The following is a 12465-nucleotide window of genomic DNA, read 5'->3' as shown; positions in this document are numbered from 1 at the left end:
GCTCGGGGAAGGCAGGGCCCGGCTCGGGGAGGGAGCGCGGCCGCCGCCCGCCCCCTGCCGGCCGCAGGCGGGAGGAGCCGCTCAGCTGCGCTCAGCCCGGAGCGAGTCCGCAGCCCGGCGCGGGCTGCAGAGCCCTGACAGCTGAATGCAGATACAGCAGGATTTGAAACGGGGTTTTACGGAATGAAACTGGCACTGCTCAAGCTGTGGATCAGGACTTGAGGTGACTTTCGTATTTCGGGAAATACTAACGAAGTTTGTAAGATGTGAAACAACAAAGAAGCCCATCCTCATCATCTGAGGATGCTAACAAAATCCTCCTTCCCACATGCACGTACTAACAAAAACCACACGTCTTGATAAAGCTCTTGGGTTTGTATTGAAGTACAAGGACAGCACACAGACTCCAACACTTACTCCAGTTGCCTGAAGATGTTGCCTGAACTCATCCATCGTCGTGTTTGAGATGCTCATGTCCCTGAACATTCCTTCCAGTTTAGAAGTGAACTGACATCCACATTCAGTCTAAAATAAACAAAATAACTTGTTGTGCTAGCACTGTAAAAACAGAGCTTATGATTTGCGAACTGCAAGACTAAGAATTACTTTATAAATCTCAAAAATTGTATTTATGTACATTTGGTTACTGGAATTCCCATTTGCATTATCTTCAGAACTTTAAAAAGTTTTATTTTTCACATAAGGACCTAACCCTACCCATGTCGAAAGTTACGTTCCTTCTCTGTTCTCTATGTTTGCATTTATAGTTTCTTTTTTAGCTTCCTAGCTCATCTTAAAAAAAGAAAAAATCTGTGAAAGCTTATCAGACCAAGGCATACACTTTTACCTGCTTTTTAACGTGATTCTGGAAAGAGAAACAAAAATCTTGATTTGAATCAGAAAAAAACAACCACCTGTTGTCCTAAGAGTGCATAATTTTACAGGCTTGCTGCAGACTGCCAAGTGAGATGATAAACCTTTTGAGAATCATGGGCACGTGCATATATAGATACAGGGGCACAGACACATTTCAGTCGCACATACAGGACTTTGTGCCTATTTAACACATACTGTGACATACGTGGTAAAGGCAAGCATGGCAGCTTCAGCACCCTGATCACTGTGCAAAGGCACAAGAAAAGAGGGCAGTTCCAGTCCACCAATTCACCTTGCAAATGCACGCCCTGTGCCTTCTGTATCACCGGGCTAGAAGAGGTGGAGAAGTAATTGTGAAGGAATTAATACTGAGAATTTGGAGAAATCTGATACACACAGGCTTCACTCCCTGATAGAACATGAAGGTCAAATGAGGATCGGTGAAGTTCGATTTTAAGATCAAGTCAGTCTGCTTCAGAAGTTCCCCAGACATTTATCACGCTACCTGGGCAGAAGCTGCATTAGACCTCGCTGCAAGGACTGTTCACCTTTAGGCTTTACTTCTTCCTTCTGCATCTCTTGGCCTATTTATTCAGTGCATTGAACCAACTAAGGAAAGCGTATTTCCAGACAGTGATATGAAGACTTTTTTTTTTTTAAAATCTATCTCAAACTACTTAATCAAAAAAGGAATTGAGCATTACCATCAGTCTGCAGAAGGCAGCAGCTAAGAAAACCAATAATGCATGCAATAAAAAAGTTCTACTGTGAATAACAGAAAATCTAGGATAAAAAAGCCTTGTCCTCAAACACGGTCACTTGTCCTCTTATTTGGAAAGTTAAATTTTGAAAAAGAAAAAAAAAAGACACTGTTTTCTAGATTGCCCTCTCATCACGGGTGCTTTCCAGCACTTCCTTCCTTCTATTTGAAAAAAAAATTATTCAGAAAAAACCTTTCACAGTTTCTGTGGGGGCTTTCAAATACAATCTGTAATTACAGCCAAGACGTATCTTATCTATATATCCCTTATGTAAAAACAGAAGTACAAAGTAAGCAGATGCTGTCTTACCTTTAATTTAGAGATCATATTTTTCTCGGAGTCATCTGAAACACTCTTGTTTGTGAGGAGTCGCCTTGCCAAGTGCTGCTTGTAATAGCGTTCAAAAACATCTTTCTCTTGCATAAACCTAAATAAAACCATTGCCTTATCCAATATAGTTTCTACTTCTTGCTCTGTTAGCTGTAAAAGAAATAATTTGCTGGTTTTAGCCTTCCAGCCCGTGTCTTATACAACCTAAACACTTAAGAGTATTCACAGCAAGCAGACGATCTAACAGTAGCCTACAAAGAAGCCAACAAAACTGGTCCAACTTGTAAATGATAGAGCCAAAAGAACAGTGGACAAACTCAGATGAAATGCCCTCTAAAATGCAGTGAAAAACAATTGTGAGGAAGAAGGGAGACAACAGACGGGTAGAGTGCCTGGATTAATAGGGCGTAAGTTCACAGGTAAGCTTTAAAGCATTTTTTAAAAAAGCCCAGATGGAAACCAGTATTACAAGCATGAAAAGTTGGCTTGGAATGCAACTGCAGAACTTACTACACCCTGACTTTTTTTGGAAGGGGTATCTGCCAGAAGTAATCCAAGTACACTGCTTCAGACATGGAGGACAAGCCACACAAAATCCTGGAATCCCCTTGTGCCTTGTACTTCCATAAGCTTGTGTCTGAAGTGTTATGAGCTCAGATGTGTAACATACTTTTTTTAAGGCAGTATTGCCATTTATCTTAATATAAAATAATTCCTAGAAAAGTAGCTTAGTTTAATTTCACCGGAGTTTACACAAGAGCATGATCTTTGAATTTAATTTATACTTACTCCCTTGACTCCCTTTTTCAGCTTATCATCAATAAATAATGAGAGGTACTCTGGAGACCGAGAGTTGAGGTTGAGGAAGTACTCAAAGTCACCCGCAATAGTCTGTTTGAAGAGTCGATCGTTATTGAAAGATTCTTGAAGAAAGCGGTCAAACCGACTCTTCAAATCCAGCAAACCCTTTGAAAAAAGCAAGAGTATTTCCAGTGATGTGAAGTTTTAAGCTCTACAACAGTAATAATAGATGCTGTCAGAGAAGACCGTGTCTACAGTCAGAGATTCTGCAAAGCTATGTTCTGCATTATCAGAAAGTATCTGAAATTTCATTTCCGTTCTTAAATACTGATAGCTGCCATAACCCTCTTAGAGAAGCAATTTTCAGATAAACTGCCTAAAATATTGGTGCAGTTGGCTGTAATGGGCCACTCAAAGATTAAAAACCTTTCTTAATCACCCTCGTTAAACAGGCTGTTTGACTGGATTTTTAAAGCCACAACTTAAAGGAGTTATTTGTTGTACTTGCCGAGTCTTTTCTATTTCAAATAACACCGACAAATTCACTACCATAAACACAGGACACAGGAAAGACAAGGCTAAGCACCCATTAACTGCATCCCTACAGCTACTAAGCAAGTTTGGAAAGAGAAAACACAGCAACCACAGGCCTAATCTTGTTAGGCTTTTTCCCCTCTCAGTTGCAATCCAGGGACATGTTTCTCATGGATCTTTAGGAGTCACTGTGAGCATATGAACGTTAGAAACAAGCAATAGCTGTCCAGTTATCACGGTGTGAATCTCACAGGGCTGAACTGAACCACGTCCTCTGAGCTAGTGATCACATTTTAAACATCATTTTTACAGCTTGCATCATCTTCGCCCAGAGTTAAAACAACTGAGTGCAGAAAGGGGAAGCTTCTTAAAATCACCTGAGCACCTTTCCAAGTATATCGGATACACACAGGGCTTAGACATAACCGAGACAGCACTGGGGGGAGATGGGAGAAAATCTCACTCAAGAGGTAAATTTGTCATGGATAATGGCTGCCCACAAAAACTGCTGAGGTAACATGACCTTGAAGACCTCGGTTTCTTAAGAAATTATTTCTATGTGGTTACTTAAAGAAGTCGTTCAAGAACTACTCAAAGTAGCAGTGATGTTTCTTAGGAACTCATCATCTCACTCAAAGGCATAGTCTTTAGACAAGCCAAGTAACGAGTATTGGAAATCTTAAATTCAAAGTAAATCGCACTATATCTGTTTACCAAGGGCAGCTTATGTCTCCTCTCCAGGAGGACACCACCTGAACAACCTGGTGTTACAGGAGAAACTGTCGGTACTTTAAATTACAGCAGCATGCTAACATCCCTTCAAAGATTTAAATCTAATCCCCTGGCAATGCTCTTGCAGTCACCTCAACAATCATGCACAGGGTTTGGTGACGTCTTGTTGCAGAAGTAGGGCCGGACTACGATGAAGTTTTTTTTTTTCTTGAGGGTATAATGTAGCTTCCTTGTCTGCCTTCTTACTGCTATTAAAGTCCTTGAAAGAGTCAGATTAACAAGGCTGGTATGAGAAGAGCGAGGCAGTTTCTCAATTAACAGGTGTTCTTCTCTTCTGTCGTGCCAATGGAAGCAGAAGATAAACCTGCTCTGGGGGTTTAGCAGCAATCAAAGCTCAATCCCTCCCCTACGGCATCTTCACAGAATGGTTGGGGTACACACTAAGGGGCTGAGGAGAAGCTCTGCCAAAGCACAAGCAGCATGGCTGTGAGTCCTCAGCTTCAGCACGCTGTTTGCCTTTGTAGCGGGAAGCATCAATAGCACCTTTATGATTAACTCTTCCTCAGTTCAGGTTTTTATGATACCTCTTTAGGTCTATCAGAATTTAAAAGGAGTGAAAAATACTTCAAAGCAATCTAGACACTGACTTTCCACATAGCTTTCCTTTACCTTTTTTGTGGTGGTATGATTTAATGAAAAAAAACCCAAACAAACCAGCCCATAATCATTAAACCTAATAAATTTCAAAGGGCATTCTCTCCTCTTTTTAACAATCCTTGGAGAGGTGATCCTTGTCCAAGATTGGTAAGAAGTCTTCTTCAGCATTGCCAGAAGATTAATAACCCAAACAAAGCTGTTTTTATACTCAAATGGCTTCTCACAGCAGTAACCAGTTCTAGCAAATTCATTGATTTAAAAAACACCAGCAGAGGTGAGAACAGACATACAGCACTAAATATTTCTCATAAAGCCCAAACACAAGTACTTCAACTACAGATTTTAAAAAAGCAAACCTTACCATTTAATGAATACACATTTTCGCATTAAGCATAAACCATCTTCCAGCTATAAAAACGTTTCCTTAAAGTTCAACGAACTCTAAAGATTTTATGTGCAGATTTAAAACCATCTTCTGAGAGACAACGGGAGAGAAGAGACAGCAAACACTCCTGAAGCGTATTTGGTGAGCTTGCTAAATTAACATCACCTCTAGTGAGAGATGGAGAACCAGAACCAACACTTGTGTCTTTCAACACGCAGAAGTGTTCTGCTTCTCAGCAAGACAGAGAATGAAGCAAGTAATCTGTTATGATCTGTAACGCGTTCACCTCTCAGTCACAGTTCATCTTGCCAGGAAATGCTGCCACATGATTTTTTGTCTCAATAAACACCGAGAGCTGACATTACGTACAAATAAACTAAACGGACACTATAAAGCTATTCGCCAGCAGATGTGGAACTGACTCTGGAGGCAAATATCATTTAGGATCACCTAAAAAGTTCCCGGCAGTTAGATCATTAGCCTGAGCGTGCTGTGGAAGGAAAGCAGCTAGCAAAAGCACAAAAACTGTGCATGTGCTTTCCAGGCAACTTAGGTGTAAAAGAAGAGCTCTAAACGTGTCTGAAAATTTAGAAAATGTCTATTTTAAGCAAATTTACACATGCAGCTTATTAATAACAATCCTTTTTGCATCAATATTAAGAGTTACCTTGTCAATTATGCAGTTTACTGTTACTGTGGGGAACGTGGGAATGAGGGAAGAAAAGGAAGTTAAAAACTTTTAACTACCTGAATGTAGTCAACTGGATTCTTTCCTTCTCCCTCTTCAGAAACGAGTGCTTTGCCTTGCTCTCTCAGGTAGGAGCTCATGCACTCGCACATCGTCTTCAGACCGTTTGGCACACGACTGAACAACTTGTACATGCAAGCAAGGTCTGGAAACAAGAAGGAGACGTTATGCAGGACACCCTCTGTCTGTTATGCTTCTGGAACTCATTCATTTCATAGCAACAGACGACAGTAAAAGTTGAGCCACTTCAGCCCCAAAAAGCATCCCGTAACAGCTCAGGCACTGTCCTCTTCTGATGTCCCCTCTCCTTTGCCCCTGACAACACGCTGACCCCAGGAGCCACAAAATTGAAAACAAAGGTTGTATTCAACTGTTCTAGGTCGTCTGTAGCACAGCATCTGCTATTGCTGATCCCGGGCCAGCAAAAGTTGATGCCTGCGCTAGAGAATGGTACACTTAAGTATGCAGCTTCCAAGGTTATCATCCCAAAAACCAAATACTGCATTAAAAGTTGTAAGAAGAATCTAAGTTAAGGCAAATAGGAAAACATTAATGAGATACTTGTTGAGATTAACAAGACACTTGCTTGCATTAAAAGCAAAAACTGGTTAAAGTTGGAGTTTAATTCATATTTGTCTTAAAGTCAGCCATATAATTTTACACTACTTTGCTTCATCCATCCAGAATCATGGTAAGTGCCTTAGCTCAAACACGGATTCCCAAAAGAGCAATCCATCCCTGTACATTTATGAGATCTTATCTTCACAATGCAAGAAGCATTTCCCCTCTGGTGTTTAACTAAATCAAAGCAAGGCCTATGAAAGTTAAACTAATTCCTGCATCTTATGAATACCCTTCAATATCCTTGTACCTTCAGCCTGAAGGCTATCTTTTTAAAGTATGTTTTAAGTACAGTATCACCACTTCCCTTTACAATGCAGTAATTCTCTTTTCTTACAGCTAAGAACTTTTCTCACTTTGTTGCTCTGACTGTCACCGAGGAACTGAGAAACTGCTTTAACGAACAAAGGACATTAATCTGAGAAGCAAGTCTGTTCTCCATCCTCACAGCTTGAGTGTGAGCACCGATTTCTAAACACAGATGCTACAGTCACTCTATTACGCTGCTTTGGAAACTTAAGTTCTATCTCTTTCAATAGCAACTTCCACTCAGTCGTGCTATCCCACATTAACCTCTACTAGGGAAAAACCAAATCAAGACAAGTCCTCCTTTTTCAATCACTTTGACAAGCTGTTTCTTAACCTTCAAAACCAGCCATTTTTCCTGCAACAAAGCCCCCTCCCCAGGAACTGGTCCTGCAGTGCTGCTGTTAAATAACTCGTTTACACTAGCACTTTTTACAGAACTGTCTGTGAGCCAAAAACCTTCGATGCATTTTTGACAGCTACATACTAGAGAAATGAAAGTAATGAAATGGCTCATGGTAAACAGGTAACAAAGACCAATACAATAAAAATTGTACTTTTAGTTAAGAGATACTTGGCTTTCCAAAAAAGTACCTGTACCTAGTACTAAACAGAAACAAGTTATACATATGGCCTCTGTTTTAAGAGCCTTCTGAACGTTTCTGAAGTAATATTTATAGACGTTCGCAAAACAGAGTCACCAAAGTCACACAGAATCACAGACCGTTAGGGATTGGAAGGGACCTCAAAAGCTCATCCAGTCCAATCCCCCTGCCGGAGCAGGAACACCCAGATGAGGTTACACAGGAAGGCGTCCAGGCGGGTTTTGAATGTCTGCAGAGAAGGAGACTCCACAACCTCTCTGGGCAGCCTGGGCCAGGGCTCTGTCACCCTCACTGAGAAGAAGTTTCTTCTCCAATTGAAGTGGAACCTCCTGTGTTCCAGTTTGTGTCCGTTACCCCTTGTCCTATCATTGTTTGTCACCGAGAAGAGCCTGGCTCCATCCTCGTGACACTCACCCTTTAAATATTTATAAATATGAATGAGGTCTCCCCTCAGTCTCCTCTTCTGCAAACTAAAGAGCCCCAGCTCCCTCAGCCGCTCCTCAGAAGGGAGATACTCCACTCCCTCCATCATCTTTGTAGCCCTCCACTGGACTCTCTCCAGCAGTTCCTGTCCTTCTTGAACTGAGGGGCCCAGAACTGGACACAATATTCCAGATGTGGTCTCACCAGGGCAGAGTAGAGGGGAAGGAGAACCTCTCTGCCCTACAATCACCCCCCTCCTGATACACCCCAGGATGCCATTGGCCTTCTTGGCCACAAGGGCACAGTGCTGTAAAGTGTTTTTACAATGACACACAAACACAAACCATAAAGCTCACACGTTAAAAACAAGCAGCATCATCATAAGCATTTCTGTCTCCCATACAAGGCAGTCTTACCTTCTGTCTTTCCATTTTTCAGCATATGAACTAGCCCAGAGTTCTCCATTTCCACTATAGTTTTCATGTGCTTGGAAATAAGCTCTCTTTCAACAACTTTCACAATCGGTTCTTCCGTTGATTTATCCAGACAATGCATCACCCGTTCTATTTCTTCATTAATTCTAGCTTCTACTTTCTTTATATATACGGAAGCACTGTTTTCAGCTAAAAATTTCTGACTTTCCATCTGTGATTAACACAAATTAAGACTTGTTTTAAAAACAAGGGAAAAAGGAAATGTACTGGCTATTTCAGATCAGCATTCATAAGCAAGTTCAAATCAAACCCAGCACGTCCAGCAAATGCAACCATTACACCACCAAGATTTACACACATGCTTAACCATAAAATAGGAGTTCTATTATACTAGTTGTGTTACACACATCAGGAGGTACATGTAATAAGAACGTGATATTTTTCATACTAAAACAATATAAGCCAACCTAGTTTCCAGTTACCAACTAGGGTCTTAGCAACAGGTCCAAAGAAAACAGAAGGATGGGCAGACGGAAAAGGCAAAGATTCCTTTCAAATACCAGTTTATGGCGTATTTCTGGGTTGTGAGGATCAACAGTTCTCACTGTTCTTGTCAGTGGCAATGCTGAGCACGTTATTTCACATCAAACTGTTTTTATCCATACTGGTCAGCATAACCTTTGCATGGGAAGTTTGTTTCGGTGCTGGTTTTGGTTGGGTTTGGGTTACCGTTTGGTTGCTTTTGTTTGTTTGTGGGGTTCTTGCGGGTTTTTGTTTGTTTTTTAAAGGCAGAGCTAAGAAATCAAACTTAGACGGATGCAATTAGTTCTTCTTTATTCTATGTAGCACCAACGAAGAAAAGAATGCAATGACCTTTAAAAGGTCGTGCAACATATGCTTCTGATTTTCAGAGAGGTGTGGAGATCAGAGGGTGACAGACAGTCAAGCCTGTGTAAGACCTGGGAGACTGACAGGTTATCTTATCTAGCTATCTTTTAACATGCTTTGTGATTTCAATCAATTTTCAGCAATAGAGGAGCACGATTGCACTCAACCACCATTCAGCTGGCTTTTTTCATGAAACTATCTCACAAAAAAACCCTCAGGAAATATTTAAAACGTGCTGTGGCTGGTCAACAACTGGATAGCCACACGGATACACTCCATTCCTTGACTTGGTTCATTTCGGTCACTCTGTAAAACGTGTGTTACCTTTCCCACAAAGATAGTCTATTTTTTTCCCTCATTTCATTGAACAGAGGTGGACGTACTTCTCAAATCAGTAGCACTTAAAGTGCCACCAACACTCACAACTCCAAGAAGCCGTAACAACATCCCAAACGCGGTATTACAACAGTGCTTTACCTGAAAAAATTCTGCAGACATCTCCAAAAACGGAGCCTCAAAGTCTTCTTCGTAGACTGACCTTCCTTCAAGACCTAGAATCATTAACATCTGGCAAGCATTTCTTATTGCGCCTCTGCCAAAAAGTAAGTTGTTAACAACTTGAGAAATCTACGTGCTTGGAAGACAGCGTACACAGCAGAATAACAACTCAGAACATAACATCAACTTCAATAACATACAGCAATAGAAAGGCCACCCTAAGTGTTTGGTACATGCCAGGTTTTCAAGAAGATTACAGGAGTGAGGTTGTTTGCTTCTGTTCTAAACTAAGGAGCTGACAAAGTTTATTAAATATTTTAAATACAATTACAGGAAAACAGGTTTTCAAGTTCCACTAACTTGGAAAACTATTAAAGATATATTTCAACATACTGGAAAATAATCAAAAAATCTACTTCAAAGCAAGCTGAAAACTGCACACGTAGGTTGGAACTGAGCAATTCAAAACAACTGCACAGACGAACGATGCTGTGCAGAAGGTGGGGGTTTTGTGGGACTGTTCTTGTTTCGTTGGGTTTGTTTTGGTTTGGGTTGCTTTTTCTTTTTTTCTTCTTTAAAAAAGGACACAAATGGAAGTGCATGGGCAAATAAAATATGGAAATAACAGAAATGCATCCAGGAAAAAATTCCACTTTCTGGCAGTAGGGGACAACACACGGCTGCTGCCAGGGAGTGTTTCTCTCTTTATAAATCGTGTTGGGCAATCCCAATCACAGAACTGCAGCCAAAGCAGCATGGAGTTGACACATCTCCACTCCCAACAGCTGCTCTGAAACTGGAGAAGCACAAGAAAATCTGCAAATTCGAAGTGACTTCAGCTGAAGAATCTCCAGTGTGTGCACAAAACTCCGCACTGACTAAACTGGCTGGAGATCACAAGGAACAGATTTGAAAAAGCTCAGAGATGCAACTGAACTAGCAAGAAACAGAGAGATCAAACCATGAGGAAGGGAAATAGAATTTAAAAAGGAAACTAAAACTATAACAGCGATAACAATAATTAAAAAAATAATAAAAATAACAACAAACGGGTATAAGAAAGTTAAGCAACCTCTCAGCACAGAGGTAACAAGAGGCAGAGAACTTTTATCACCAAACACTGGCACAAGGTGGTAAGGGAAACATTTAACTCAAGTTTTAATTAAAAAAATACGATAAATATTACAAAATATACTGATGAGATTCCCCATTTACCGTTCTGGTTAAAGTTTAATGTACAAAGAAATACGTTACTCCAGATCATAAAGAAATGTCGCTTGTGATCAGAAATGCAGACTTAAGCGCTGATTTATTTGTATGTTCTTGTTTCACTCCAAAAACGGCGGGTGTTTTCCACTACAACAGACAGACTCTTACAAACACCTTACCTGTCCACAACTTCTCCTTTCCTCTCTCTTGCAATCATATCCAGCAGAGTTTGCCGCAGGTGGTCCCTAATGCAGCCGTAGCGTACAACTTGATCGCGAAAAATGATCAAGCCCAAGTTGTAGACGTTCTCCACGTTGTTCTGCTGTACGTACACACGGTCCTACAACAGAGGCACACACAGCAACATTAAGTTCGGTACACCCATGCTATTCAGAATTGCGAGAGAGACTTTCTAGAACACGCAAATAAATCAAATCAAATTTCTCTGTAGGAAAAAAGGAGACAAGATTAATTGCGAGTACCCTCAAAGTTCACAATCGGTCCCATTTTCCACAATCTTATTTGCACAGGAAGTCTACTTTGCTTAAGAATGTAGTAAGCACAGCATTCATGACTAAAGCATGCCACAACAAATCGACAGCCCGGCCACTTTTCAGTTTTGGGGCAGCGGAACCCCCAATTACTGACAAAATTCATGGTACAACCTGAAAGAGGCTTTACTTGTCTGCTCAAACCCCTTCCACCCACCCCTTTTTGTTCTTTAAAAACTGTTAATTTTTCTCCATCTCTCATGCATCCTCCTACCACTTCTTTCACGCAGACAGTTCCCCCTCAATATTGCATGAAACTTCCTAAAATAGCATCATTAGATGAACAGAAGAAAAAGTAAAGCCAAAATGAGAGTAGTTACAATCAAAATGTTTATGGATTGGCACTGCAAAATTGTACTTAAGGATTTCTGTTCAGCCCCCATAATAAAAATAATTCACTTTCATTCAACTCGAGTATCTTGCAACGTTGTGACGCTTCGTTAACGTCACACACATACACACACTCCCCCCAAAAACGAAAAGAAAGGGGAGAGAAGGAAGAATAACTGTTGTGTTTCGACATGGGTTTAAAGTCTATCTCCTTACACAACCTCCGTCTACAGGAATGAGCAAGCTCCTCAGCTACTCTCTAGCCCTCTACCACCGACGCTGACAACTCAAGGCAGGTCCTCAGAGCAGTATCCCAAGTCCATGGCACAAGCACCACTGGACAGAGTTGACTCAAACATTGCGGAGCAGACACCCCGAGTTTCTTACTGCTATCCACAGATACGCCCCAAAGTTTTCCTGCCCTTTTCTAGTCCTCTCTCCCAGCTTAGCAACTCTCTAGAAAAGGAAGAGTATTAATAAAGTGACTACCAGACAGGAAATGTGTGTTCACTTTATAGCCAGGAGTGCTGTATCAGATAAGACCCTTTAAAACAGAATCACAGAATCACAGAATCTCAGGAGTTGGAAGGAACCTGGAAAGCTCCCCCAGTGCAACCCCTGCCAGAGCAGGATCACCAGAGCAGTCACACAGGAACACGGCCAGGGGGGTTTTGAATGTCTGCAGAGAAGGAGACTCCACAACCTCTCTGGGCAGCCTGGGCCAGGGCTCTGGCACCCTCACACCGACAAACTTTGTCCTCATGTTCAGCTTGAAC

General features: G+C 41.2%; 1 protein-coding gene across 1 annotated transcript; it reads right to left on the bottom strand.

Moving 5' to 3' along the window:
* Nucleotides 1–338: 338 nt before the first annotated feature.
* Nucleotides 339–11148, bottom strand: LOC104533984 (cullin-3; the record flags this gene model as incomplete). The annotated part of the gene is made up of 7 exons (XM_010188919.1): nt 339–525; nt 1947–2117; nt 2757–2933; nt 5824–5969; nt 8196–8424; nt 9579–9693; nt 10988–11148. Coding segments are annotated over 7 exons (1186 nt in total), but the record flags the coding sequence as incomplete, so codon positions are not given.
* Between the last annotated feature and the right edge of the window lie 1317 nt (nt 11149–12465).

Source organism: Mesitornis unicolor, unplaced genomic scaffold (assembly GCF_000695765.1).
Source record: "Mesitornis unicolor isolate BGI_N332 unplaced genomic scaffold, ASM69576v1 scaffold32857, whole genome shotgun sequence".
NCBI lineage: Eukaryota > Metazoa > Chordata > Aves > Mesitornithiformes > Mesitornithidae > Mesitornis > Mesitornis unicolor.
Note: the sequence above shows the minus strand (reverse complement) of the source record. Positions and strands in the feature narration are given on the sequence as shown.